Source organism: Oncorhynchus tshawytscha, linkage group LG20 (genome assembly GCF_018296145.1).
Source record: "Oncorhynchus tshawytscha isolate Ot180627B linkage group LG20, Otsh_v2.0, whole genome shotgun sequence".
Classification (NCBI taxonomy): domain Eukaryota; kingdom Metazoa; phylum Chordata; class Actinopteri; order Salmoniformes; family Salmonidae; genus Oncorhynchus; species Oncorhynchus tshawytscha.
This window is the reverse complement of record NC_056448.1, coordinates 9,362,738-9,389,493: the sequence shown is the minus strand read 5'-3', so window position 1 is coordinate 9,389,493 and position 26,756 is coordinate 9,362,738. Positions and strand designations below refer to the sequence as shown.

Here is a 26,756-nt window from a genome sequence, read left to right as displayed (position 1 = left end):
CTCTTGAAAAGCCTATATAAAACTCACGCCTGCCCCCCCAACACACGCACAAGGCTATATAACGTATTACTCGTTTTAAAGTCCGCTGATTCAAGAGAGCTGTGCAAGCATTGAAATGAGGTACAGGATAAACCTGAGACAGCTATACAGGGATAAATGACACATGGCAGTGGATCACATGCCATTTGCTATAAAAAAAAAAAAATGAAAACATGACTTAAACATGAACCAAACAGATTTTATGATGGAACAGCTGCCAAACACAATAAAAAAATATCACAATGCTTTACATTATTAAACCTAACCGGGACGACACTGGGCCAATTGTGCGCCGCCCTATGGGACTCTCAATCATGGCCGGTTGTGATACAGCCTGGAATCGAACCAGGGTCAGAAGTGACACCTCTAGCACTGAGATGCAGTGCCTTAGACCGCTGCGCCACTCGGGAGCCCCTCCATACTACATAATGATGTGGGGACATATTTAAAAGTAACACTGGCTCCAACTGGTTCCATCAGGCACCCTGGTATCCTCTCAGTCTGACTGATACCCTGTAGGGTTTGGGTGACTGGATACCCCCAAACACAGGTGAAAGGTCAGGGTTCCCAGCATCCTCTGGCCACAGGAAGTGGAATCGCTGCAGCAGAGTGACCAGGATGAGGAAGAGTTCCATACGTGCCAGCAGCTCCCCGAGACACACACGAGGACCTGACACACACACACACACACACACACACACAATCAGTAACATAATGACAGAATACAAAATCTCACTGGCCTAACTACCAATTTCACTCTCTGTTCTCTTTGTCTCTGATTGTTTGCTTATTAAAACTGTCTACTTGGCCAGCAGGGGCTGAAGCATGACTTGTCACATTTACATAACTAACAACAGCAGTTATATAAATCCAGAACTAAACACTAGTTACATAAACAGCCCAGGATTTACATCATAAACCTCAGACACCTGTAGATCCACTGAACGGCTCCGTTTCTCTCTAGAGAATAAGATGACAGTATTCCTGTCTATAACCTTAGGCTGCATCTCGATAGTCTCTCCTCGTCCCCTCTCATTCATCTGCACTGATATGATTGATAGAACTGGTGGCCATGTTGTCAGAAGCTATTTATTATCAGTTTTACCTGCCGAGAACACCAGAAAGGCTTCTGGTTTCACAAACTGCCCGTCATCATTCAGGAAGTGGGCAGGGTTAAAGTCATTTGGACGCTCCCATTGGCTGCTCTCGAAGAGCACAGAGGTGAGGTTGGTGATAACCAGAGTCCCCTTTTACCAGAGAGCGAGGGAAAGATGAAGGAGAGAGGGATGGGGAAGGAGAGTGAGTGAAAGGGGGAGGGAGGGAGAGAGAGAGGAAAGTGTAGGGGAGCAGAGGGATGGAGAGAAATAGAATGATAAGGGGAAGACAGGCAGAAAGACAGGTAGTAGGTGCGCAGGGAGCAAGAGAGAAAAAAACAAAGAGATGGGGAGAGGCACCAATAACAACTGAAGGAATAATGCCAAATTCATGACCATACATGTTGAATGCTGAAGGTCAATGCATTTGTGTGTGTGTGTGTGTGTGTGTGTGTGTGTGTGTGTGTGTGTGAATGTCACTTATCACCTTGGGTATGTTATAGCCCACAAGTCTTGTTCCCCAAAGGGCCAACATTGACCAGATCTGTCTCTTGTGTGAGTGTGTGTGTGTGTAATTTAAAAGGTTATCTGTGTGTGTACCTCTGGTATGTCATAGCCCATGAGCTTGGTGGGTCTGATGGTAGCATGAAACACCCCTAGAGGTGCGATGTTGGCTAGACGCTGGGTCTCATGGATAGTGGCCATCACATAGGGCATCCTGTGTCTGTCCTCAAATGACACTCTCTCCTTTCCCCCCAGAACACTGTCAATCTCTGTCTGACATTGGGCTGGGGAGTGAGGGATGGAGTCAAAGAGAGAGAAGACAAAGGGAGAGAAATTTATACTTTTTGTCAGCCTCCTTTGGGACCGACCGACTGTCTTAAGCTAATGCGTGTCCTGGCCTGTGCCAGACAGCTCATGTAGGAACAGTTTGCAGTGATAGCATGATGTCGCCAATGAGTATCAAACCCAGGGCCACCTGAGTGACAATGAGACTGAGTTAGCCCACTGAGCTAAAGCCAGGGTGTGCGTCCACTCACCCTGTATGTGTGTGTGTGTAGCTAGGTAGAGCAGCGCCGTGAGTATGGAATTGGAGCTAGTGTCAGTCCCAGCGAAATGGAGGTCCAGTAGTAACATCACCAACCTCCCCTCTTCCAGCACACACCCCTCTGGACCTCTCTGGAGAACACGTTATAGATCTGCTATAACTTAATGTAATAACAGTGGTATAAACACATTCAGTCATTTAACACTAAAGACAGGATAACACACACACCTTGTCCATCTCATCCAGATAGCAGTCTACTACGTCTCGCGGCTCCCCCGGTGCACGTGTGCGTTTGTGCTGCTCCACTAGTTCCACGGTGTGTTTCTTCAGAGCTCTGTAGTTGTCAAACACTCTCTGGAAGGGGAGGGGCAGCCGCCGCAGCAGCGGGAAGCTGTCATAGACCTGCGTAGAGAATGACACATAAAGGCCTAATGAATGACTACATAAGTGTCCATAGAGCTAAATAAAGAATAGAATTCCCCAAATATCTACTTCAGGTAAAAACGTTAAAGACGTTTGATCTGAGAAATGTTGCGTGCAACAACTTATCTTTTTATGCTGCAATAGAGGTTAAATTGAGTGTATTTGTAACTCACAGCAGCCCAGGGCCCGTTAGCAATCTGAGCATTCTCCTTGAAGCTGTTGATGATGAAGGACAGGACCGGGTCCTGGTAGTCATAGCGATGACCAAACAGGACCGAGCAGATGATGTTGGACGCAGCGCTGTGGACCAGAGTCACAGGGTCCAAGGATTTACCTGACAAATAACACACGGTTGCTATGAAGATGTTTGTTTCCAACACATTTGACAGTAAATAAAGCACTTCTTCTAAAAACCTAGACAAATAAGTTGACATTGAGTATTCAGTTCAACTCATCAACACCTTTTTTTGATCCTCAACGACAGGTTAGATGAGGGTTTCGTACCTGCATTCTCTCCCAGCCGAGTGCAGACGTGATCCGTCTCCTCCAGGATCCTCTCCTCCATGGATCTCTTCCCCAGAACAAAGTTCTTCATGGTGGTCAGAGCAAAGCGCCGGTGCTCCTTCCACACCGCCCCGTAGTTACCCATGATCAGACCTGTGGTGGTGAAACACTGGGTTAATCTTCTGAGCCTGAGCCACAATATACCTGTAATCTCTAGAAACCGCCATTAAAACATGGTTCGGTAGAGCTAAATCATTGCCATACACTGCCATGTAATACATGGTAAAGTGCCTTGCGAAAGTATTCGGCCCCCTTGAACTTTGCGACCTTTTGCCACATTTCAGGCTTCAAACATAAAGATATAAAACTGTATTTTTTTGTGAAGAATCAACAACAAGTGGGACACAATCATGAAGTGGAACGACATTTATTGGATATTTCAAACTTTTTAATAAATCAAAAACTGAAAAATTGGGCGTGCAAAATTATTCAGCCCCCTTAAGTTAATACTTTGTAGCGACACCTTTTGCTGCGATTAAAGCTGTAAGTCGCTTGGGGTATGTCTCTATCAGTTTTGCACATCGAGAGACTAAATTTTTTCCCTTTCCTCCTTGCAAAACAGCTCGAGCTCAGTGAGGTTGGATGGAGAGCATTTGTGAACAGCAGTTTTCAGTTCTTTCCACAGATTCTTGATTGGATTCAGGTCTGGACTTTGACTTGGCCATTCTAACACCTGGATATGTTTATTTTTGAACCATTCCATTGTAGATTTTGCTTTGTTTTGGATCATTGTCTTGTTGGAAGACAAATCTCCGTACCAGTCTCAGGTCTTTTGCAGACTCCATCAGGTTTTCTTCCAGAATGGTCCTGTATTTGGCTCCATTCATCTTCCCATCAATTTTAACCATCTTCCCTGTCCCTGCTGAAGAAAAGCAGGCCCAAACCATGATGCTGCCACCATCATGTTTGACAGTGGGGATGGTGTGTTCAGGGTGATGAGCTGTGTTGCTTTTACGCCAAACATAATGTTTTGCATTGTTGCCAAAAAGTTCAATTTTGGTTTCATCTGACCAGAGCACCTTCTTCCACATGTTTGGTGTGTCTCCCAGGTGGCTTGTGGCAAACTTTAAACAACACTTTTTATGGATATCTTTAAGAAATGGCTTTCTTCTTGCCACTCTTCCATAAAGGCCAGATTTGTGCAATATACGACTGATTGTTGTCCTATGGACAGAGTCTCCCACCTCAGCTGTAGATCTCTGCAGTTCATCCAGAGTGATCATGGGCCTCTTGGCTGCATCTCTGATCAGTCTTCTCCTTGTATGAGCTGAAAGTTTAGAGGGACGGCCAGGTCTTGGTAGATTTGCAGTGGTCTGATACTCCTTCCATTTCCATATTAATCGCTTGCAGTGCTCCTTGGGATGTTTAAAGCTTGGGAAATCTTTTTGTATCCAAATCCGGCTTTAAACTTCTTCACAACAGTATCTCGGACCTGCCTGGTGTGTTCCTTGTTCTTCATGATGCTCTCTGCGCTTTTAACGGACCTCTGAGACTATCACAGTGCAGGTGCATTTATACGGAGACTTGATTACACACAGGTGGATTGTATTTATCATCATTAGTCATTTAGGTCAACATTGGATCATTCAGAGATCCTCACTGAACTTCTGGAGAGAGTTTGCTGCACTGAAAGTAAAGGGGCTGAATAATTTTGCACGCCCTATTTTTCAGTTTTTGATTTGTTAAAAAAGTTTGAAATATCCAATAAATGTCGTTCCACTTCATGATTGTGTCCCACTTGTTGATTCTTCACAAAAAAAGACAGTTTTATATCTTTATGTTTGAAGCCTGAAATGTGGCAAAAGTCACAAAGTTCAAGGGGGCCGAATACTTTCGCAAGGCACTATATAATGTAATATGACAGCAGTATAAAATGCTATGATATCTTGTTGCATGGCTAACACATATCACCTTTGTCCTCTGTAACGTGGTTGACCATCATGCCCTGTGGTCGTCCAGCGAAGTCCACGGATTTAGTCACCAGTGCCTCCCGTACCGCCTGTAGACCATGGAGCACCACGGCAGGCCTCCAGCCCAGGAACAGGCTGTACACCTCACCATACTCTCCGGACAGCTATAAAACAATACAGGAGACTGTTAGCTCGCTTAGCTAAAGCCTACATGTTTGTTCATGGCCTACTTCACCTTTGAAAACTCCAAAATATGAAGAAAATAAAAACATTGCAACTTTTTTGAGTGCTCGTTCCGGCTTCTTACCTTATCCAAGCCAGCCATAGGATTCTTCATGCTCAGCTGCAGAACGTTCCCAAATATGGGAACAGGCGGTGGTCCCGGCGGGAAGTTCCTGGGCCTCCGAGGCCTCAGCACAACCAGCAGCAGGAGACAGGATCCGATACAGAGTAGAAAGAATGTCCCCACCATCTTAGGAATCTGTTACTGAGGGTACAACACACTGCTGCCCTCATAGACTGGGAGGGCGTAAAGAAGGATTGGCCAGAGATTATGGCATAACAGAGACCAAGACTTAGGCTACACATCACATGGGAGCACCCAGTTACATTTGTGAGTTTCCTTGGAGTGCCCAGTGTCGATATACTTATGACCACACAGTCAACACGGTTCTTTTACCTTTAGAGTGGGAGAAGGTTATCCCCACTAAGAACAGATCCGAGGTCAGATGTCTTGTTTAAATCCTTTGTTGTTAACGTTACTATTGAAGTGAGCAACAACGGATACAAAGGCAGCTCGTAGGGGCTCGCTCGCGTGCAGGCACGGACACACAGTCCTGGAAACTGGGCACGCCACAAGATATATGGTTGCTCAACAGTGCTGGCAGGCTTCCACAGCTGAATGTAAGAGCTACTGTGCTGTACTCAGCAGCTCTGAGGAAATAATTAGCGGAAAGTGCTATTTTATCATTAAAAGCCAACATGCTTTAGCATCAAGGTGCTGTTTCTTTAATGAATGCACCTTGGTCAGACCTCTGGTGCTGGCACTACACCGCCACTTAGCTGGGGGCTTCATCAACTTAGCTGCATGGTGCTGTAAGAATGAGCCCCAACCGAAAATGACATCCTTGAAAATGCATAAGGGACGCTTGACGTCTTTAACTCTTTAAATCAGTGTGTGTAACTGACTGACTGCGCAGTGTGATGTCTTTCTATTCATTGCAGTGCCAATAACAACAGGAGGGAGACATTTTGAGGCATGAGCATTGCCGTTTATTATCGTTATCAAGGAAGTTACCCAGGTTACCTGCAATGAAATACAATACGATAAACCTCTTAAGCTTTGTGAGAAAGCTCCAACTCCACGACACAGGGTAGAGAGCTATTAGATTACAGACAGTTCATCTTATTGGCAATTAGATATGTTTAGTAAGTACATTCTCCTCTACAAGATATTAATGTACAATATACAAGTTAAAAAATATAGTTTGTTTCGTTTGTTTGCATTGAGTTCAACATTTTTCCTTTTTTTTTTGTATGCTGTCAGGGTTGACAGGAGTTCACATTAAAGTGTTTTCAGGTTAAGTATGGAGGTGAGACTGAAGAGCACTGGTTTCTCAGAGTATAACCAACACATGTAATAAATATGCATAGGGAGGCACATCTATGCATGTAAACGCTTTACGTGACAGAAACAAAACAGGAAACAAGAGAAAAAAGCCATTTCATCGTGATCAGAGGAAAACAGAATCCAGAAGAGATGACCAGGCATCGAGGAGCAGGCAGCTGAAACACCAGTATTCTCTGGACACGCACCCTCTCTCACGCACACACCCACACAAATCCTAACACACCACGATACATAAAAACACCAGAAGCACGCCACAGACTAGTGTTCGACAAACACACCCTACAGTACAATGAACGGGCTCACTACACACAGCACAGTAGATACTAAGGATCCCCGAACTCAGTCAAAGGAGAGAAACAAACTAACCAGTCAGAAGAACAACTCCCCAGAATAGGATGAAGTTGCCCTTAGACATTGATCTAGTCAGTTAAATAGGTTTCCTCCGAATGGTCAAGCTTACGTCTTGGGGCGGCAAAGCTGATCCTAGATCAGTGCTTAGGAGTAACTTGTACCTGGAGCCCCAGAGAGGCTGAGAAAAGGAACGTTCCAGACCTCCCTCATCGCCAAGACAGCAAACTTACACAGACCAATCCAGTATTTAAAAAAAAAAAACACAACGAGGGGGAGTGAACAAGTGCACACTTTAGGGAAAAGGGGGATGAATGAGAACATAACCCTGGACATACAGAAGATCACAACTTCCTCCTCAACCCTCCCTGAGGGCTGATCTGAAATGGCACCATATTCCCTATATAGGTTACTACTTCTGGCCTCATAAGGCTCTGGCCATTAACAGTGCACTATATAGGAAACGAGCTGCAATGTAAAAAAACAAAACAAAAAAAAACAACCTTTAAACAGTAATCAAATGTGTAGAAGGGGAGGCGTGTTGGTGAAAAAGCTAACGTTATGTTACACATTTGAAATGAAATGGGTAGATACTTTATCATGGTAATAATGTACATACAAAACACATATATTAAATTAATATATCAACCTGGGAACAACCCTTTCCAGAATACTGTAGTCGACAATAAGCACTTAGTTTCATATGGACAACAGATCGAGAAAGTAATGTGGTCTAGTGTGATGCACCTAGCAAAATAATAAACAGAGACTGAAACTGCATGTTCAACCGTGAAACATAAATGTAGAACAAAGGAATTGCAGCTGATGGCAATAGTGTGTGTGTGTGTGCGTGCGTCTGTGAGAGAGTGACCAGGCACTCCTTTTAACCTATCAAGTTAAATCTGGCCAACCAACAGTGGACCTGTAGTTTCCATGACAACCATGACAATGAAAACTAAAATTGGCAGAAATCAAAAATGTGCGGTAGCTTCTCGAAACAGAGAAAATTAAGTTCATGTGGTGCTTCAAAAGTACACAATAGGCATTCATCTTTTAAAAGAAGAAAAAAAACACAAAAAAAACAATGCAATAGTATCATTATGTTTGTTGAAAAAAGAAATAATGTAAAACTTTTTGGGGCAGCCGCATCTCAGTGGCGATGCATATGTTGCTAGGCGGACTGGCATAAACAACAAGTTACCCCAGAAACTCTGAAACAGTTTCCACATTAACATTGGAACAGAAGCACCCTACCTCTAATATCGTCCCCCACTGTCAGTGCTGTAGACAACTCTTCTGTTTGTTGTTATAACAGCACTTACGAACAGCATGGGGCGAGGCGACCACACCTCCAGAAACAACCCTCAGACCCCACATTAGTGCTTAGTGGGAACAGAAGGCACCCTGGGAGTTCTAGCCGCCAATTCCACCCAAGGTACAAGGCTTGTGCTGTAGCTGTTGCGCTGCTATGTGAATGCGGCATTAAGGACACCGGGTGCGAGTTTGGGAATGGTAACCAAGGGAGAGTATCACTGTGGCAACAACAAAAACATGTCAACAAAAACACGTAATAAAAATAAACCAAAAAATATGCCTTTAAAAAGACAACAAAAAAATCCTCCCCAACATCCTGAATAGAAATCCACTGGGAAGTTATTGGGACTCTAGTTTGAGGGGGGTGAAGATTTAAAAAATATCACTACAATACCCAGAATTCTTCCTTCAGTAACAGAAATCATGATACAAAAAAATGAAAACAATATTACCACTGGAAGTATCCCTTTTTTTCTCTGCAAACAGTTTCCCCCCCACACTCTGGTTTAACCAGGCAGAGGGAGACCACTGTTGGCCGAGATGTTGGATGAAACCATTTTGGCACAGGCCTTTTTTCTCTCAACTCTGAGAAGGGCTCACTCATCTCACTACTTCCCAATAAAACAAATGATCGATGCATTTCTTTCCTTTGGTTAATAAGAAATAAGACAGAATAAAGAGAGGGTGGAAAAAAGAGAGGGTGGAATAATGACAAACAGAACAGGTAAGCTAGGTTATTCTCCCTCTAGTGAGCTGAGAACAGAGCAGCCTGGGTCTGGTCTGAGAAGGTCTAAACTCAGGCTGAGGTTAAGTTTAGGGCTTTAGGCTTATTATTAAGTTCTGTCATTAAGCTCATTAGGGCTCTCCAGATAATCACAGTGGTTTAGGGGACTAGAGGGCTACTGTTCCTGGAGAGAGAGGGCGGACGAGGATAAGGAGCAGAGGAGGAAGAAGGGAACAAAAAACCCTCCGTTAGTCTCGGTTCTCTCAGACCTCTCTCAGATTTTTGTTTTTCATTATTTTACGTTTTCTTCTTTTCCGTGTAGTCATCGTGATCACGTCTCAGGTGTTCAGGTGCAGCTGGCAACAAAAATTTAACAGATTACTGAGAGGGACAGAGGGAGAGAATTCCGGTCCTTTATAACAAAAAAAAGTAACAACCGCAAAATGAACTCAAGACACAGTTCCTGTATTTACCTGGGACAGCGTGGGGGTCAAAGGTGAATCTCATCTGTAGCTCTTCTGCTGCTGCATCAGACCGACGTTCTCATACACTCTAGAGCTGTCCTCCCTCATCCTATACACACACACACGCAGAAAAAAAAAGAGAAAACACATACAAACCACAGACAGAGAAACGCATCAGTCAAGGTATTTCTCACTTGAAACTGACTAGCTAAGTGTTAGCTTGAGTATAGTAGCTGGTAATAGTAAAACTACTTTAAAAAAACTACTTTTAAAGTACTAATCAAGTAGTGTTTTGGGGTATCTGTACTTTACTATTCATATTAGTACTCTAGACATTTTGAATTCTTAGCAGGACAGGAAAATGGTCCAATTCTTCTATCAAGAGAACATCCCTGGTCATCCCTACTGCCTCTGATCTGGTGGAATCACTAAACACACATGCTTCATTTGTAAATTATGTCCGAGTGTTGGACTGTGCCCCTTGCTATCTGTAAATAAATAAAAAAGTATGTTTGCTTAATATAAGGAATTTGAGAGGGTTTGTAGTTTTACTTTTGATACTTAAGTATATTTTAGAAATTACATTCACATTTAATACTTAAGTATATTTAAAAGGTAAATACTTAGATTTTACACAAGTAGTATTTTAGGGTGACTTTCATTTTTACTTGAGTCATTTTCTATTAAGGTATCTTCACTTTTACTCAAGTATGACAATTGGGCACTTTTTCCCACAACTGGTTGTGAGTAGGTACTCACTCTGTGCAGTTGGGGGTGGGGCTGGGGGTGCAGGGAGGCAGAGGGCTCTGCAGCTGGTCTCCACCCGTCAGGTCAGATAGAGAATACTTAATGTTGGTGTACTCCCTCCCCTTTATCTTACTCTTCTGTTAAAGACAGACGGAAAGGAGAAGGTAAGAGAAATACTTCTACAACCACTCATACTGACAAAACACACACAGACATACACATGGACACACAAACCTGTTCCTCCTCTATGCGTCTCTGCAGTGTCTCTATGTAGTGCTGGACAGCCATGTAGATGAACCTGTACTGGGCCTCAGTCTGAACCATCCCAGACCGCTGGGAACGAACCATCTGGATGCTCTTAGGAACGTCTATGTCACAGTCCACTCCTACAGAGTCACAGAAGAGGATTTATACAGCAGACACAGACCACCTATGGGGTCTGAACGAAGCAAAGCTTTCTTTATGGAGACCATCTCATCAAGCACAAATAGATGACGCATTTGCACTCACCTTTTTCCCTGATGACATCAATGAGGATGTCAATCACTATGAACGTTCCTGTCCGCCCGATACCAGCACTGGAGAGAGAGAGAATTAGATGGCAACAATACACACAACTGTCATGTGTGTGTGTGTGTGTGTGTGCTCGTGTGTACCTGCAGTGCACCACTATTGGTCCAGCCTCTAGAATGCTCTCCTGTTTGAGGTTGACCTCCTCTAGGAAGTCCAGAACACCCCCGGGGTCTGTAGGGACCCCATGGTCCGGCCACGCTCTGAAATGGTACTGCCACACTGTCCGCTCCGTGTTACCCTGGAACACACACACATTTTTAAGTATCACGCATGCTCACACACAGTCAACACACACCCGTACAGTGCACTTCCAAAAAAACACAGCCCTCTCCTCTCACCTGTCCGACCTTGGACAGTTTGAGTTCTCGCAGGATGTAGTCGTGAGCGGACGTCTCTTTGACGTTGCGGACACGCATGATTCCATACTCCTTCAGAGCTGACATGTCTGGCCAGTACTTCACACACTTACTCTGCAGGGAGAATAGTGACCAAATCAAACATACAAATAGAAAACGTGCGTCTATTCACTTCAATACTCCTGCTCCAAAACCTCAGAAAAAAAATGCACACTGATAAACCTACGAAGCAGGCCTCCTGGTTTTCAGAGATGCTTGGGCATGGAGACCCAGTCAGCCAGTTACCTTTCCTCTCTCCACCTCCTTGGTAGTCATGACGATGACCCGGGAGTTCTCCTGGAACACCATCCTCCAGAAGTCACTGATGGTGTTCTGTAGACAGCCCTGCGTGGCGATGTACGACTTCTTCGGCTTGGTGCTGTTACACTTGGACTCCAACTCCGGCTAGAGAGAGAAAGAACACAGAGTTCTACAGAGACGGGAGCTGTGTTGAATGTAGTGCGTATTGGAACACACGGTGACAGAGGGAAGCAGACTACGCGCAAACTAAAGTAGCACACATTGGTCAGCTAGCAGTACACTCCACGTTGAATTATTATTATTATTTTTTTTTTAAGACAAGATACAGCACAAACTGGTACTGCAAAGCTTGCAGAAGCATTTTGTAGAGCTGTCACAGACTGTTTGAAATAGAGCTGAGTCTAAGTAATTTACTGTGTCTGACAGGTGTGGGTCCTGAGGATAAAGTGAGTTTACCATGATTGAGGACGTCAAAGGTTCCGCCTGCTGCACAGACACTATAGAAGCTTTAGTCTAGAGCGCCAGGGTTAAGAGTTGTATTTAAGAGTATTATTGCAATAGTTTGTGAGTGGGCAACATATACTATCATCCTAAATTGATATGTTAAATTATTTTTGCCATAACACATTTTCATTATTTTGCCATAGAAAAATTTCCCTAATATTGAACGTTTGTGTTACTACCTTACACAAGCTTGCTTTTTCATTGTGTGGAATTACACATCCTTTTTTACCTCAGATTGGTGATGTTAATATAAAAGTTTATAGTCATCAAGACGATACTAAATTGATTGATTTAAAAACAGATTCACGTCTTTGGTTAGGTGCCGTTGATTTTAAATCATACGCGCCTGTCCTTTCGGGGGACTTGGAACACTGTGGTAATTTTCAAACTCAAATGATACAGATAATTGTCATTTGAACTACCTGTGAGGTGACGATTCGTTGAAATAATCCAGTCAAAAAAAAGTGTTGCGTTTCCCATTTTCAAATTGGCCATCTAGTTGATAAGTGGCTATTACAGGCTCTCATCTATCAAAAGGTATAGGTAGCATACCCAAGTTCGTTGTGGTACGTCTTTTAGAAGAGTGCAAACGGTACATGTCGCCGTGGTTATTGTCCAAGTTCCATTGATTTTAATACAATATCGATCGGAGGGATCAATTTGCGTGCGCTACTGATTAAAGTAGAACAAGCTAATCAATTTCAGTCCGAAGTGAAATATTGGTGTGAGAGCAGTTATGTTAATAATTATTAAAAATACAAGTATTCTGAACACTCCTGTTTGTCAGGAGTTATTTTTATGTCTTGGTCTTCAACATATCCGACTTATTTCAGCATATAGATGATGAATTTGTACATTTAAAACCAGTGCTGACACTAGGCTATAAATCACAAATACAGAGGACAATAGGAAGCAGCAACAGTATCACTGTCAACCTGTGTTTTAGGACTATAAATGGTACTTTAAACATTATTTTCTTCAACCCGATTCTTAAAATCAGGTCAAAACTACTGAATGAGCCCAAAAACGTGCTAGGATCGATCGATTTTAATGACATAACTGAAATTGTGAAAATAAGTTTGTCTTGCCTACCATGATGTCCGTTACTACCATGATGAGATTAGCATTGATATAGTCAGAACCAGCCTCAGATCCATCCCCATCGTTCAGCACCACACGAGTGTGATCAACTAGAGGAGACAGGGAGGAGAGAGAGAGACACGATTTGAATCAGACTAACTCATATCCAGGCTATGCATACGGCAACAACAGGGTGGTCAGGCAATGGTGATATTTGATAGGGGAGGGTGCGTGTGTGTGTTCTCACAGGGAAGAATGTTCTTGTATCGGTTCTTGTTCTTGTTCTCTGCTCTCTGTCCCTCCTTGCGGCTGTATAGCAGCTTACACTCCTGCTGCTGCAAAGTCTGGGAGGAAGAAAAACAGAGGACGTAGAATATATAGCTTAGGATGTATAACTGTATAAAAACCTTTCCTGACATGAGAACAATACTGCATTAAATATATATTTTGAAATGCAATGACGCGTTATGTTACCTCAAACTCTTCCCAGAAGCCCTGTTTGACCTTGTCCGTGGCCTCGGCCAGTTTACTAAGCTCTCTCACTCTACTCTCGATCTCCGCTGCGTTGATACGAGTGGTGTTCAGGGGCTGGGGAAAGAACATACACAAGTTTAGAAACACAAGAAATCAATGGCTCTTATTAATGCTTCTGAAAGACAAAAAGGGCCTTGGGTGTGATTAGTACAGTTATCAAGATCTGGGGAATGAGATCTGACAGCGACATCCAGCTGTATAAACACCTGTTTGAGTTGCAGCACCGTGCCCAGTGTCTCCACCATGGGGTTCTTCTTATAGTGCTCTACCAGGTCTGTCAGAGAATCAAATTTCTCTCCTCCACCCACGTCATACTTCAGGTCATGCTGAGGAACACAAAAAACAGAACTTACTGGTGATGATCCCATTAGGATGATATGAGATATGGAAATGTTCAAAATAGTCAAATAACCTTTTGTCATTTAGCAGACGCTCTTATCCCGAGCAACTTACAGTTAGTGCATTAATATTCAAATAACTAGATGGGACAACCACATATCTCAGTAATAGTAAGTCCAGTTTTCCTCAATAAAGGAAAAATCAGCAAAGCCATCAGCAAAGTCCATGCTTTTTGGGGGGGGATTATTTAAGATACTCTTTGAAGAGGTAGGGTTTCAGATGTTTTCAGTAGATGGGCAGGGGCTCTGCTGTCCTAGCTTCAGGGGGAAGCTGATTCCACCATTGGGGTGCCAGGACAGAGAAGAGCTTTGTCCGGGGTGAGCGGGTGGGAGCGCCAAGAGACCTGAGGTGGCAGAACGGAGTACTCAGGATGGGGTGTAGGGTTTGAGCATAGCCTGAAGGTAGGGAGGGGCAGTTACTCTTGCTGCTCCGTAGACAAGTACCATGGTCTTGTCGTGGATGCGAGCTTAGATTGGAAGCCAGTGGAGTGTGCAGAGGAGCGGGGTGACATGGGAGAACTTAGGAAGGTTGAACACTAGGCAGGCTACGGCGTTCTGAATAAGTTACAGGGGTTTGATGGCACAAACGAGGAGCCCAGCCAACAGCAAGTTGCAGTAGTCCAGACGGGAGATGACAAGTTCCTGGATTAGGACATGCACCGCCTCCTGTGTGAGGTAAGGTCGTACACTACGGATGTTGTAGAGCATGAACCTGCAGGAGTCACGCCAAGGATCTTTTCACTCTGTGAGGGGGACACCATGGAGTTGTCAACCGTGATGGAGAGGTCTCTGAGCGGGAATGCCTTCCCCAGGGAGGAAGAGGAGCCCTGTCTTGTCAAGGTTAAACTTGAGGTGGTGGGACGACATCCAAGCGGAGGTATCGGCCAGGCACGCAGAGATGCTTGTCGCCACCTGGGTGTCAGAATGGGGAAAGAGAAACGTTTTTGAGCGGCAGCCACATAGCAATGATAGGAGAGACCAGGTGAGGATATGATGGAGCCAAATTACTATGAGAGAACACGTAGCCAGATTAAGAGAGAGCAGCTGCAGTAGCAGTGTTCTCTGGGGTGATCCATGTCTCCATCATTAAGGGGCTCCAGAGTGGCACAGCGGTCTAAGGCACCGCATCACTACAGACCCTGGTTCGATCCTGATCTGTATCACAACCGGCCGTGATTGGGAGCGCCATGGGACGACGCACAATTGGCCCAGCGTCGTCCGGGTTAGGGGAAGGTTTGGCAGAGGGTAGGCCATCATTGTAAAATAAGAGTTTGTTCTTAACTAACATGCCTAGTTAAATAGGCATAGGTTAAATCAGGGCCAAAAAGTGAAGGGACTGAAGGGCAGCAAATGTTGAGATGAACTCGCTGTTCTTGACCGCCGGTCGGCAGTTCCAAACGCTGCCGGAGATATCATGTAGTGTATCCGTGGCATATGCCACATCCAAGGCCACATTATCACTCCTTTAGTTCTCAGCTCTCTGTAAACTCAAGGCCAGACAAACATGTCATACAGTATGCCAGTAATATCCCTTATTTGTATTTATGTCAGTATCACAAACTTATGACAACATTCCAGGCCACTTATAGTATCCCAACTTCCTCTCATTGGTATGCGGCACTCATTATGTAACAAATATTGACATTCAACACCATTCACCTCTAAAACCTAATTTACAACAGTCCAAGGACGCGAACCCTGTTTTGATCGAGGGGGGAGGGAAGGAGTAAAGCACAAAAATAATTAATAATACTATACCTGGCAGCGGATCATGACGTGCGTGACCTTAGGCTTGCCATCGCTGCTGTCTGTCTTGTCGTCACCGGTACGGACGGACAGAACGAAGTCTCCAGGGTGGCTCTGGCTCTCTCTGACCAGGAAACTACCGTTCTTCCCCTTCTCTGTCAGCAGCTTCTCAGCCTCGCGGCCTGACAGGTGACCATGGAACCACCTGGGACGGACACACACACACAGAGAGAAATACAGTTTAAAGAACTCTACTGACACGCAGGCTAGAGCGGTATATACACACACACACAAGACAAACAAGAGACAAACACGCATGTTGTGTCCGTGTCAGTGTTCACCTCTCAGAGGTGGGGTCAGCACAGTTGAGGGGGTATTTGAGCTCGATGACATCTCCATTCTTCTCCTTGAGTTGGCCGTGGTGCTCCATGTAGTACTGAACCAGCTCAGCCAGGGTGGCAAACTTCTCCCCCCCGTACAGGTCATAGTAATCCCCTGTGTTCTGGATCTTAATGTGGGTGACAGCTCCGTTACGTCTGCCCAGGGGAACACAGGAATAATAGAAAGGGAAATATGAACCCCCACCAACCAGGCAATGGTGAAATGTTATCTTCAATTTGCCTAATCATTTATAATACAATATAAATGGGGAAAGCATTTTCTTGTTTACTTTGTATGCTTTAGGTGTAACTAAACTAAATAGACTCCTTTTTTTTTTATATATCAGTGTCAACCCAGCCTACAGTAGCTCTAGTGTCTGGTGCTACAGTAACTCACCTGACAGAGAGGGTGAAGTCTCCAGGGTTGCTCTTGCTGGGTCGGGCCAGGAAGCTCCCGTCCACCCCCCGTGTCAGCAGCAGATTCTCAGCCTCCACCCCCGTGATATTGGGGTGGAACCACCTAAAAACCACAACAACATCACAGGTAAACTAGCTAGTTAAGTGCATTTGAAGTAATAGGTGACACAGTATAAATTCACAGATTTGTGGACTACACCACATCCATGACCAGCTTAAACATCAAGGTACCTGTCCTTGTCCTGTCTAGACTTTTATTTGGATTTCATCATAACTCTATTGTAAATGCCAGTGAGTCATCTACCCAGCTGGGTTCAGGGCCCTTGACTTACCCTTGGGGAGATAACAAGCAGTCATAAATCACAGAGATCACTGGTAGCCTAGCCTAGAGAACATATGTGGCCTGAATATAGTCTGTATTCAGGAATGTCATTGGCACAACAATGTCATTCTGAAGAAAGAAGATATTGATTTGGGGGGGGGGTCAATGATGTATAATTAAAGGATGTGAGAATGATCAGGAAATCCTGATTTATCAGGAAAAATGAGAGAAGTGAGGGATATTAAACATATATTTATTTACAGTCTATAGTTATGTTGGGTATCTTTCTGAATAACAAGCCTGTCCTCCAAACTGAACCAGATGCATTGAACCGCATATCCTGTGTGTGCACATTCAAAAAGGTAGCTTCAATTTCACAGATGCCCATTGTAATTGCCCAATGAAGAACTTACTTAGCTAGCTAGCTAGCCTACTACTACTACTACTACTACTACTACTACTACTACGCTGACTCTAAAACACCGGCAAGGCACATCCTTGACAAATACGACTTATATTATTAGGTCGTTAATTGATTATCACATGTATGCATTAAATCACTGGGATAATCTTGTAAGTGTAAACAGTTCTGGGCTAATGTTAGCCGATAGGCTAGTTACCTAGCTAACTACCATCATCATATTGTTTTCCATGATCAGTCCTTAAGGCTTACGTTACCTCCGAGATGTCATATTTTTTCAAGCCTTATTTCCTCGCGCTGACGTTAGTTCCTACAACTTGCTGGCTTTTACAACTATTGTGGTTTTCTTCCGCAGTCTACCCCCAGCGAAAATGCCTCGTAAGGTCCAGACCCCGCTCCAAACGTGCACAAAAAAATGGACATTGGTTGGAAATTTTTTCACAACAACAAAAATTACCTAGGCCTCGGCCCCGGAGGTTTCAGAACAAGTCGACTGTTGAAACGTCACCAGACACGCGACACAACATTTATTTTCCGTTTGCGCACGCGCTGTAGGGGGAATGGATGGCCGATTTTTAAATCGCTTAGTTCTGTGAAAATATGACCCTCGCAACTTCCCGTTTAAATTCTTACGTGGCAGTCTACCTGAAAGCTAGCCTGCTAGCAAGGAATTTTCTAATCTCACCCTCTATAATTTGTGCTTGTTCTGAGCCTCCTGATACGATACATGTGCACTTTTAGGGTGGGTTTGAAATCGTGGGACTACAGAGAATCTACAATCGTTACGTAACGCTAGCTAAAACATAAACATAAACATGTTCACTGCTGCAGAGATTGCTGTCCTTTTTGCGGTCTTGTTCTCCACAGCGTCCGGCTACTTTGTTAGCATAGACGCTCATGCTGATGAGTGCTTCCATGAGAGGGTCAACTCAGGAACCAAGATGGGCCTAATGTTTGAAGTTGCAGAGGGAGGTTTTTTGGACATTGACGTTGAGGTGAGATTACATTTGGTCTTTCTTATGGATTTGTTTTTTCTTATGGATTTGGTTTCACTTGTCACTTCCGCAAAGAAGGTGGGGAGTAGCTAGCTAACGTTAGCGGATATGGCTAACTAGCTAGCTATTTAGCTTAATTGCTCACCACAAGCCAGTCATACTTGTTATTTTTGAAAGGCTAGCCATGTTTTGTATAGTTTAAAGTCAACCCACTGCCTGTTTTATAAATTGTTAGCTAAATTGGTAAATAACTATTAAGTGACTGATCTGTTCATGAATGATACAGCCAGGAAGTGTATTGTTGACTAACGTTACTAGCTGTCATTCAAACAGCTGTCAGTTTAACAGAACTTGAGAAACAGCCCCCTTCCATTTCTTTAACAGCACTGCTCCACCACATGCATTCACCACCAGATAGTTGGGAATTGTTGTAAATGCAAATGAGATCCATCTTTTTCGTGGATTTCAAAAGTATCAATATGTAAAGTGTTTGCTACCATGTGGTGCAGACCACCCGGATCCCCCAACCACTGAATGAAATATATATTTGTTGCTACAGTGGTCCAGAATATTTTTTGAATCTTGGTTAGAACGACAGCACACCACAATGTTGCACCATGAGTTGTCAATTATTTGTATGATATTGTCTCCTATGTAGATAACAGGACCTGATGACAAGCAGATCTACAAAGGTGACAGAGAGTCCAGTGGGAAATACTCTGTAGCAGCTCACATGGACGGGACCTACAAGTTCTGCTTCAGCAACAAGATGTCCACCATGACACCAAAGATCATCATGTTCACCATCGATATCGGAGAGGCACCCAAGGGACAGGACATGGAGACGGAAGGTAAGCTTTATTTGTGTGTGTGAATTAAGCTCTATTCTTAATAATTTGTTAATTGTTTTAACGGATGATCACTTCTGTTTTCACATATTATTTCTCTCTTTTCTTTATGATGCTATTGTTCTCTCTTTCTCTCCATCCTCTTGACTGTGCTGGACTGTTTTCCCCTTCCCCCAGGTGGAGAGAGTTGGGATGGTAGGGTTCAGGCCTCATCTGAAGCTATGTTTGCCCAAATGCATTCGGTTTCCTCTAACCTAAGTTGAATGAGTTTTCCAGTGCAATCTAATGTTCACAAATCACCACTTAGTTACGGTAGTACATGTTGCCTGGGAATGATGTGAGAAATCTCTTTACATTTTTTTTTTTTAATAGATGCTGGAATATGTTGTGCATGATTTCATACATTCAATACAGGGCCTAATAGTGTTCTTTTGTGGAGTGTTTTTAATGTGTTCAGTGTAACATACATGTAATTTTCACTAGAATGTTGTTGATTCTATGCTGATCCTGATTGGTTGGTTGTGTGTTCTGTTACAGCCCACCAGAACAAGCTGGAGGAGATGATCAATGAGCTGGCGGTTGCCATGACAGCAGTCAAGCATGAGCAGGAGTACATGGAGGTCCGGGAGAGGATACACAGAGCCAGTAAGTTACACACACCACATGAAACTGCACGTGAAAGCAAATGGTGTCAGAATGGACTGTGGTTAAGTACCCATTCACTTTATTGTTATGTGTGTGCTGCAGTGTCAGTACTGACAGTCAGTCTTGAACTTAAGTCATGGTGATCTTTCCATCCAGTCAATGACAACACGAACAGCAGGGTGGTTCTCTGGTCGTTCTTCGAGGCCTTGGTCCTGGTGGCCATGACTTTGGGACAGATCTACTACCTGAAGAGGTTCTTCGAAGTGCGGCGAGTGGTGTAACACCTAAAACCTTCCCCCTGCGACTTCCTGTTCCACTGTTGTCTCCAGCACCGAGACGGTGAATCAGTCACACCTTGAAATAAGACTGGCAGATTTCAGTAAATGTCTGAGTACAAATTGGATCTCTTATGTTTTTTTTTTTACCCTGTTACCCCTTTGTTTCCATCTTTAGCGATGTGCTTGTTACTGTCATGTGTTTTGAACTCAAGGCCTTTCAAAGATCTTAGGTTTGATGTCTAGTTTGATTTTCTCATCACTGAGGAAGCAAATAATTTGTTATGGATTACTCCATGCAGCTTGATCAACTGCATGATCAGCCATACATTAGCTAGCGAGGTTGTATGTCTGCCTGCCTGCCTGTATCTTGTCAGTGGATGGGCTGTATAAAGTAACAAAACCAGGACATGTATTCGAGAGATGCACACTGATAGTTAAGCAATGATGACGGTACCAGTGAAGAATGTATCCCATATTTGAACCCCTTTGCAAGTGATCTGACAAAGTTGTTTATATTAAGTATGCAGAATGCATCCGCTCAAGGTGAGATACTTAGGGCTTGTTCAGGAGAGTGAAATGTCCCAGAACGTTCAAGTAGAAATGTATTGTGCATAATAGACATGACTAGAATAAAGAATTGTCTGCTTTATATATCATATTTCTATCTGAAACTTTCAGAATGTTGTATCCTGTGGAATATCTGAGAGCAGATGTTTTTGCTCTTGTTGCTGTTGAGTTATACATATATAGATCCATGGCACATAATCATTCTGAATGTTTGTGTATGGGATGTGGAGGGAAAACCTTTTTACTCCCATTACACCACAGATTTGTTATAGTAGGACAGCCTTCCTCAATCCTGGCTCTGGGGATCCACTGGGTGTGCAGGGTTTTGTTGTAGCTCATCACTAACACACCTGATGCAAATAATAATTTAACCTTGGATTCGTTGATTCAGGATTGGTACAGCTGGGCTGGAACAAAACCCTGGACCCCTGTAGGTGTAGAGAATCAGGAATGAAGAACACTGTAATAAATTATGGGTGGGGGTCTGAAGCTATGTTATGATTGCTGAGGCTAGGGAGTTACCTCTACTTTTTTTAGACTGGTTGTAATTTGTGGTTTTGGGTTGGTCTCTAATTTCATACCTTTTTAGTTTTCTGGTGCATATTCAGTGGGGTGCAACATTCAGAATGTAGAAATGTTTATGTATAGAATGGACATGCCTTTTTATTCCACATGTTCGAGGATGAATTGTAGGTATAGTCTGTCTAATCTATACACTACATATCTGTTGCATCTTACTGAATATGCCTCAGTCTGTTTTGTACTTTACGTGATCTGATTAGCTCAGGCACAACTGTCACCGTGAGACTGGAGTGACTACTGAGGAGAAATAAGATCAAGTGACTCCTGTACGTCAATGAAATTCTGCTAACTGGATCTGTAAACTTTAAGAAAGATGCTCGTCTGTGGATCCAGGTTTATTAAAACAAAAATGAAACTTTAAAATGCTGATTAATTTTTGATTGTCTTGCAATTTATTTATTGGTTAAACAATATGTTTACAGCTATTGGGGTGTGGGGTTATGCTGAGCCGCCGGGCACCCCACTTTGGCCTGTGACGTTAACAGCAAAAGTGCCCTTCTCAAATCAAACAGTGTGTGCCACTAGGTCATGTTGTTTTCAAGGCAGCATGATGTGTCGCCCAGAAACATCTCTTTTCCATAAAATATCTCAATTGTTAAAGCAGTTTTTATTGGGAAGGCAGATTGTTTTTGATAAAAATGTTATCTTTTGCATGTGAAAACAAAATCCTGCTCAATGACCTTATATATGAAGATCCTACTCATTTCTCAAATGTGTTAAAGAGAATGTGGAAGCTATTTCTTAATGCCAAAAACACAATAGTAACGTAGAGCACCCCAAGGAAGCATTCCCAAATTAAACTCTTCAATATTTGTTCTAAAAGTTGGCTTTGGGGTTTTCCCAAAATCAGCTGGCCTTGGAAACAACCCCACAAATCAAATACAATTTTATTGGTCATGTGATTAGCAGATGTAGGGAAATGCTTGTGCTTCTAGCTCTGACAGTACTTGTTAGACATTACTGCACTAACAAATTACACAACATATACCCAATGCACACAAATCTAAGTAAGAACTTTGTTGTCCTTAAGCCATTTTGCCACAACTTTGGAAGTATGTTTGGGGTCATTGTCCATTTGGAAGACCCATTTGCGACCAAGCTTTAACTTCCTGACTGATGTCTTGAGATGTTGCTTCAATATATCCACATAATTTTCCTGCCTCATTGATGTCATCTATTTTGTGAAGTGCGACAGTCCCTTTTGCAGCAAAGCACCCCCACAACATGATGCTGCCACTTCTGTGCTTCACGGTTGGGATGGTGTTCTTGGGCTTGTAAGCCTCCTCCTTTTTCCTCCAATCTTAACAATGGTCAATATGACGAAACAGTTCTATTTTTGTTTCATCAGACCAGAGGACATTTCTCCAAAAAGTACGATCTTTGTCCCCATGTGCAGTTGCAAACCGTAGTCTGGCTTTTTTATGCTGGTTTTGGAACAGTGACTTCTTCCTTGCTGAGCGGCCTATCAGGTTATGTCGATATAGGACTCGTTTTACTGTGGATATAGATACTTTTGTACCTGTTTCCTCCAGCATCTTCACAAGGTCCTTTGCTGCTGTTCTGAGATTGGTTTGCACTTTTCGCACCAAAGTACGTTAATTTCTAGGAGACAGAACTTCCTGAGCGGTATGAGGGCTGCGTGTTCTCAGGGTGTTTATACTTCCGTACTATTTTTTGGACAGATGAACGTGGTACCTTCGGGCATTTGGAAATTGCTTGTTAGATATTACTGCACTGTTGGCAGTGGCGGTTCTAGGTTGTATGGCTCCCTAGGTGACTCCCCCCCTCCCCCCTCAGTGGCTCAACACTCTTAACTTTACTCTCCCAACTTGTCTCAATACACATCTTCAGTGATGTCCACATGCTCTTTCAGGATGTCCCATCGCTATCGAGGCTGAGAACAAGGTGTACAGTTTGTGTAAGATGCCAAAGGCCTGTGGCATCGACAGTACTTTTAGCAGCATCAGCCACAACCAGGTTCAATGTGTGAACCCCACATGGCACAAATAGAGCTCTTGGATTCATTTCCTGGAGTCTGGCTTGAACATCTTTGTTTTTGCCTCTCATGTTGGCCCCATTATAAGACTGTCCTCTGCAGTCCTCAAAAGGGATTTTTAGCTTCTCTAATCTTTTGAGAATCAGGGATGCTAAATGTTGGCCCGTGGACTCCTCTGCCTCCAAAAAACCCCTAAAATGTTCCTTTATGTGTGGCTCCTCCTTCAGTGACACAATTCTAATCACAACTGACACACTGTTCAGTGTGGCTGACATCTGAGATGCAATCTAGAGTGATAGAGAATAATTTTGCCAGCTTGATGTCACTCACCATTATTGAAATGAACTTGCTGCTCAACAAATCAATGAGTTAATTCTATATTTGGTGGCCAAGGTAGCTGGTGGTGTGACTCGAGGTCCCTTTTTGACTCTGTTTCCCCCCTTAGTGCCAGATTTCTAATTGCCAGAGATTGCACAAAAGCAGTCAAATGTGTCAACATCTTATCCTCTCAACCTCCATAATTGCCATCTCATGATTATCAATTGTTTCCCCTTTTTTATCCTCATTGTCAGTTCTTTCCATGTTTTCATGCTGTTTTGGTGTTTTGGGCTGCTGTCCTGTGAAGTCAGCAAAGAATTACCATGTTTCAAGTCTGTCAGTCCTGAGTTTGCTAAATTCGTAGCTTGCCTAGCTCACTGTAACGTCTGCTTCCAACTCACGCTCTCAAACACGTAGATCCCCTGAACTCAGCTTAATTTCCAGCCCACTTTCCAGCTCACACTCTCAAAAACATAGATCCCTTGAACGCAGCTCACTCTCCAGATCCCAATCACCTGGATTCTGATCACCTGTTCACACACCTGTATGTAATTATCACAAACTATTTAGTTCAGTTCTTTGCACCCCATCATTGTGAGGTATTGTTTCATTTGTTACACGGTCTACTCGGAGCGCTGTTCATTTCATTAGTCCGCCTCTGTATCATAGTTTTTGGCCATCCTCACTAACAACACCTTTTTTGCCTATTCCCTGCCTGTACTTTTCCCAATCAGATTTCCTGTCGTCAACTTATTGCCTGATCTCCTGGACTACGCTATTAGCCTTTTCCCTGCCTGTACTGTTACCTTTTTGGAGTCCCTGTGTATGACCTTTTGCCTGTCTCTGGACCCAGCTACCTGCCTCCTGTGGTCCTTTGCTAATAAACACCTGCTGCGCCATGCTTGAACCAGCACTCTGTCTCGTATTCATTACACTCACAAACTAGAATCAGGGTGCCCACTCCGACAAGGTTAATTGACACACAGTCCCACATGGTGACATGTCATTGACGTGACGTGCAAACGAGCGATAGGAAACCGATCGCAGAAATGTCACCATTCATATCTTTTTGTGCGGGTACCCGTGCTGCCCCCGTCAAGATGCCGCCCAGGGCAGCTGCCCATGTCGCCCATACCTAAATCCACCACTGAGTCTGTCGGAACCAGAAGCACAAGCATTTTGCTACACTCGCATTAACATCTGTTAGTCATCTGTATGTGACCAGTAACATTTGATTTGAAAATGTGTTTTGAATTGAACAAATATTAATAATATGGATATGAACTGAATATGCTTGACAACATCAGCCAGTGTTTTTATTTCTTTTTCTTCTTTCTGTAACCTTATCTGACTGAATGTTACCATCAACGGGTCGGTAGTCATTTAGGCAGGTTACCTTAGTGTTCTTGGGCACAGGGACTATGGTGGTCTGCTTGAAACATGTTGGTACTACAGACTCAGTCAGGGACAGGTTGAAAATGTCAGTGAAGACACTTGCCAGTTGGTCAGCACATACTTGGAGTACACGTCCTGGTAATCCATCTGGCTCTGCGGCCTTGTGAATGTTGACCTGGCTACAGAGAGCGTGATCACATAGTCGTCCAGGACAGCTGATGCTCTCATGTATGTTTCAGGGTTGCTTGCCTGTCTGCCTGCTTTATATAGCAAGCCACAGCCACTTGACTCACTCTGTAAGAGAGAACCATTTTCGTGAACAGGGTGGTGTACCTAATAAACTGTGAGTATGTACAGATATTCTGGTTGCTTCACAAAACCTGTGCTGGATCAGATATTCATGGTCACTCATGGAGCTGGTTCCTTGGTTTCTCCACATAGTGGTCCAGATCCTGCAGACTGCTATAGACCAAGAAAAAATAAACATTTCAGAAATGATCCACAAATATGCACTTTTGTGAGATATATGACACTGTGTACTTATTTAGGTATTCTGTGAGTATATATTGCAATATATATTTATTTTTAAATACATTATTTAAATAAAAGAGTGGACTGTAGTTGATATTCTGTAGACACGCATGAATGTATTTCATCAGAAGGATGATCTACCTCTGAATACTGGTTGGTGTCTGAGTGTTCTTCAACAGAGATGGTGATGGTTGCTGCTGTCACAAGTGCCCCAACACACTGCACCCCATGACTATTAGCAACATAATTGTCTGATTTGTGTCTGACTTTGAAGGTGCAGTTGGCATCGTAGATGTCACTGTTAACAAATAAATGGGGTGCACTGGACTGTACATGTCCCCTCTCATCCATTTCAGCTGCTATCTCCTGACATTGTTCATGTATGTCCTTGCCCATCCTCTTCTTGTAGCACAGCTGTGCTAGATGCAGATTTTTGCACTGCAGAAAATGATACAGTATGAATTCATCCACAAGACTATCAGCACAGGCAATCTTATTTTTTGCATGCGTGCTTCTGAATGTCTGATGTGTTGCCTTACATCAAGGAAGAGATGTAGAATAATATAGTCTTTAATGCAGGATGAATCAGACAAATTAAGTCACTTTAATAGGTAAAACATATATTATTAGACACCATTCAGGCTTTAAGAAATTGAACTATTGCGTGTGACAGGTCTATTCCTGCAAGCTATGTGGGAGTGTTTTTGTGTTATTTCTCATTCTTCTCCCTTCAGGGCAGCTGTGCATTGGGAGACACATGTATTACCACCAGGAGTCATCATAGCAAAGTCTGAACTAGCCTCAGTGAAATGGGTTACTGCAGCTAGACATCACATTCTGAAAGGGATATTCTTCTTACCACCACTACATGGAAATGGACAGGAGCAGTGCAGCAAGGCGTCCTGGTTTGAGGAAGGGATTTTGCCGGGGTGGTCCATCTTCCCACTTGATGGGACTATCCCATCTCTCTGTGTACATGATGGCTGCTTTCTCCTCAGCTGATTTTTTCACCTCATAGCCAAGTGTTCTTCAATCTTTCTACTCTTTGCAGACCATCAACATACCTTGAACAGAGGTGAATATACCGAGTATAGTTTGATAGAGGAAACGCTCCTTTAAAGTCTTTATTCGATGCTGATCAGGCCACAGTTGCCTCTACGTGTCACTAGATGTCACCTCATCTCAACATGGAAAGCCCTATATGTAACCCAGTCTCTCATTAAGTATGTACTATATGGACAAATAAGCATAATGTTTTTATGTAT

The 26,756-nt window shown here is 43.4% G+C and overlaps 3 protein-coding genes across 6 annotated transcripts; 1 reads left to right on the top strand and 2 right to left on the bottom strand.

Annotated features, from left to right (window-relative positions):
- Positions 1-217: 217 nt before the first annotated feature.
- On the bottom strand, positions 218-6,241 carry LOC112219595 (cytochrome P450 2D15). Of its 2 annotated transcripts, XM_024380961.2 has the most exons (10): positions 5,758-6,241; positions 5,386-5,597; positions 5,080-5,242; positions 3,109-3,261; positions 2,778-2,938; positions 2,410-2,583; positions 2,174-2,312; positions 1,734-1,921; positions 1,145-1,286; positions 218-709 (listed from the first exon to the last, which is right to left on the bottom strand). In XM_024380961.2, exons 2-10 carry the CDS (start codon positions 5,548-5,550, stop codon positions 516-518), a joined length of 1,479 nt encoding a protein of 492 aa, XP_024236729.1. In that variant the 5' UTR covers positions 5,551-5,597; positions 5,758-6,241; the 3' UTR covers positions 218-515. The 2 variants fall into 2 exon arrangements, with proteins under 2 accessions (XP_024236729.1, XP_042158086.1); XM_042302152.1 differs by having other exon boundaries at positions 5,386-6,241.
- Positions 6,242-6,323: 82 nt separating this feature from the next.
- Positions 6,324-17,874, bottom strand: LOC112219594 (tyrosine-protein phosphatase non-receptor type 11). Of its 2 annotated transcripts, none has more exons than XM_042302151.1 (16): positions 17,794-17,874; positions 16,574-16,696; positions 16,138-16,332; positions 15,809-16,001; positions 13,859-13,978; positions 13,593-13,706; positions 13,366-13,462; positions 13,131-13,228; positions 11,520-11,678; positions 11,217-11,348; positions 10,962-11,116; positions 10,816-10,883; positions 10,540-10,691; positions 10,318-10,442; positions 9,568-9,667; positions 6,324-9,450 (listed from the first exon to the last, which is right to left on the bottom strand). In XM_042302151.1, the coding sequence occupies exons 3-15, from the start codon at positions 16,224-16,226 to the stop codon at positions 9,598-9,600; spliced, it is 1,572 nt and encodes a 523-aa protein (XP_042158085.1). In that variant the 5' UTR covers positions 16,227-16,332; positions 16,574-16,696; positions 17,794-17,874; the 3' UTR covers positions 6,324-9,450; positions 9,568-9,597. The 2 variants fall into 2 exon arrangements, with proteins under 2 accessions (XP_042158085.1, XP_024236728.1); XM_024380960.2 differs by having other exon boundaries at positions 17,594-17,810.
- A 103-nt stretch (positions 17,875-17,977) lies between these two features.
- LOC112219596 (transmembrane emp24 domain-containing protein 2) lies at positions 17,978-21,614 on the top strand. Of its 2 annotated transcripts, XM_024380962.2 has the most exons (5): positions 17,978-18,331; positions 18,990-19,182; positions 19,357-19,374; positions 19,717-19,824; positions 19,981-21,614. In XM_024380962.2, exons 1-5 carry the CDS (start codon positions 18,152-18,154, stop codon positions 20,103-20,105), a joined length of 624 nt encoding a protein of 207 aa, XP_024236730.1. In that variant the 5' UTR covers positions 17,978-18,151; the 3' UTR covers positions 20,106-21,614. The 2 variants fall into 2 exon arrangements, with proteins under 2 accessions (XP_024236730.1, XP_024236731.1); XM_024380963.2 differs by lacking the exon at positions 19,357-19,374 and having other exon boundaries at positions 17,982-18,331.
- The last annotated feature ends 5,142 nt before the right edge of the window (positions 21,615-26,756 follow it).

Excerpts from the sequence above, each read along its gene's own strand:
- LOC112219595 (XM_042302152.1), bottom strand. The coding sequence starts at position 5,550 with ATGGTGGGGACATTCTTTCTACTCTGTATCGGATCCTGTCTCCTGCTG. Across the intron at positions 5,243-5,385 it reads CTATGGCTGGCTTGGATAAG|CTGTCCGGAGAGTATGGTGA; the intron begins GTAAGAAGCCGG and ends ATTGTTTTATAG. Across the intron at positions 3,262-5,079 it reads CCACGTTACAGAGGACAAAG|GTCTGATCATGGGTAACTAC; the intron begins GTGATATGTGTT and ends TCACCACCACAG.
- LOC112219594 (XM_024380960.2), bottom strand. Across the intron at positions 11,679-13,130 it reads TGGTAGTAACGGACATCATG|CCGGAGTTGGAGTCCAAGTG; the intron begins GTAGGCAAGACA and ends TTCTCTCTCTAG. Across the intron at positions 10,692-10,815 it reads TGATGTCATCAGGGAAAAAG|GAGTGGACTGTGACATAGAC; the intron begins GTGAGTGCAAAT and ends GTGACTCTGTAG.
- LOC112219596 (XM_024380962.2), top strand. The coding sequence starts at position 18,152 with ATGTTCACTGCTGCAGAGATTGCTGTCCTTTTTGCGGTCTTGTTCTCC. Across the intron at positions 18,332-18,989 it reads TTTTGGACATTGACGTTGAG|ATAACAGGACCTGATGACAA; the intron begins GTGAGATTACAT and ends TCTCCTATGTAG. Across the intron at positions 19,825-19,980 it reads GGAGAGGATACACAGAGCCA|TCAATGACAACACGAACAGC; the intron begins GTAAGTTACACA and ends CTTTCCATCCAG.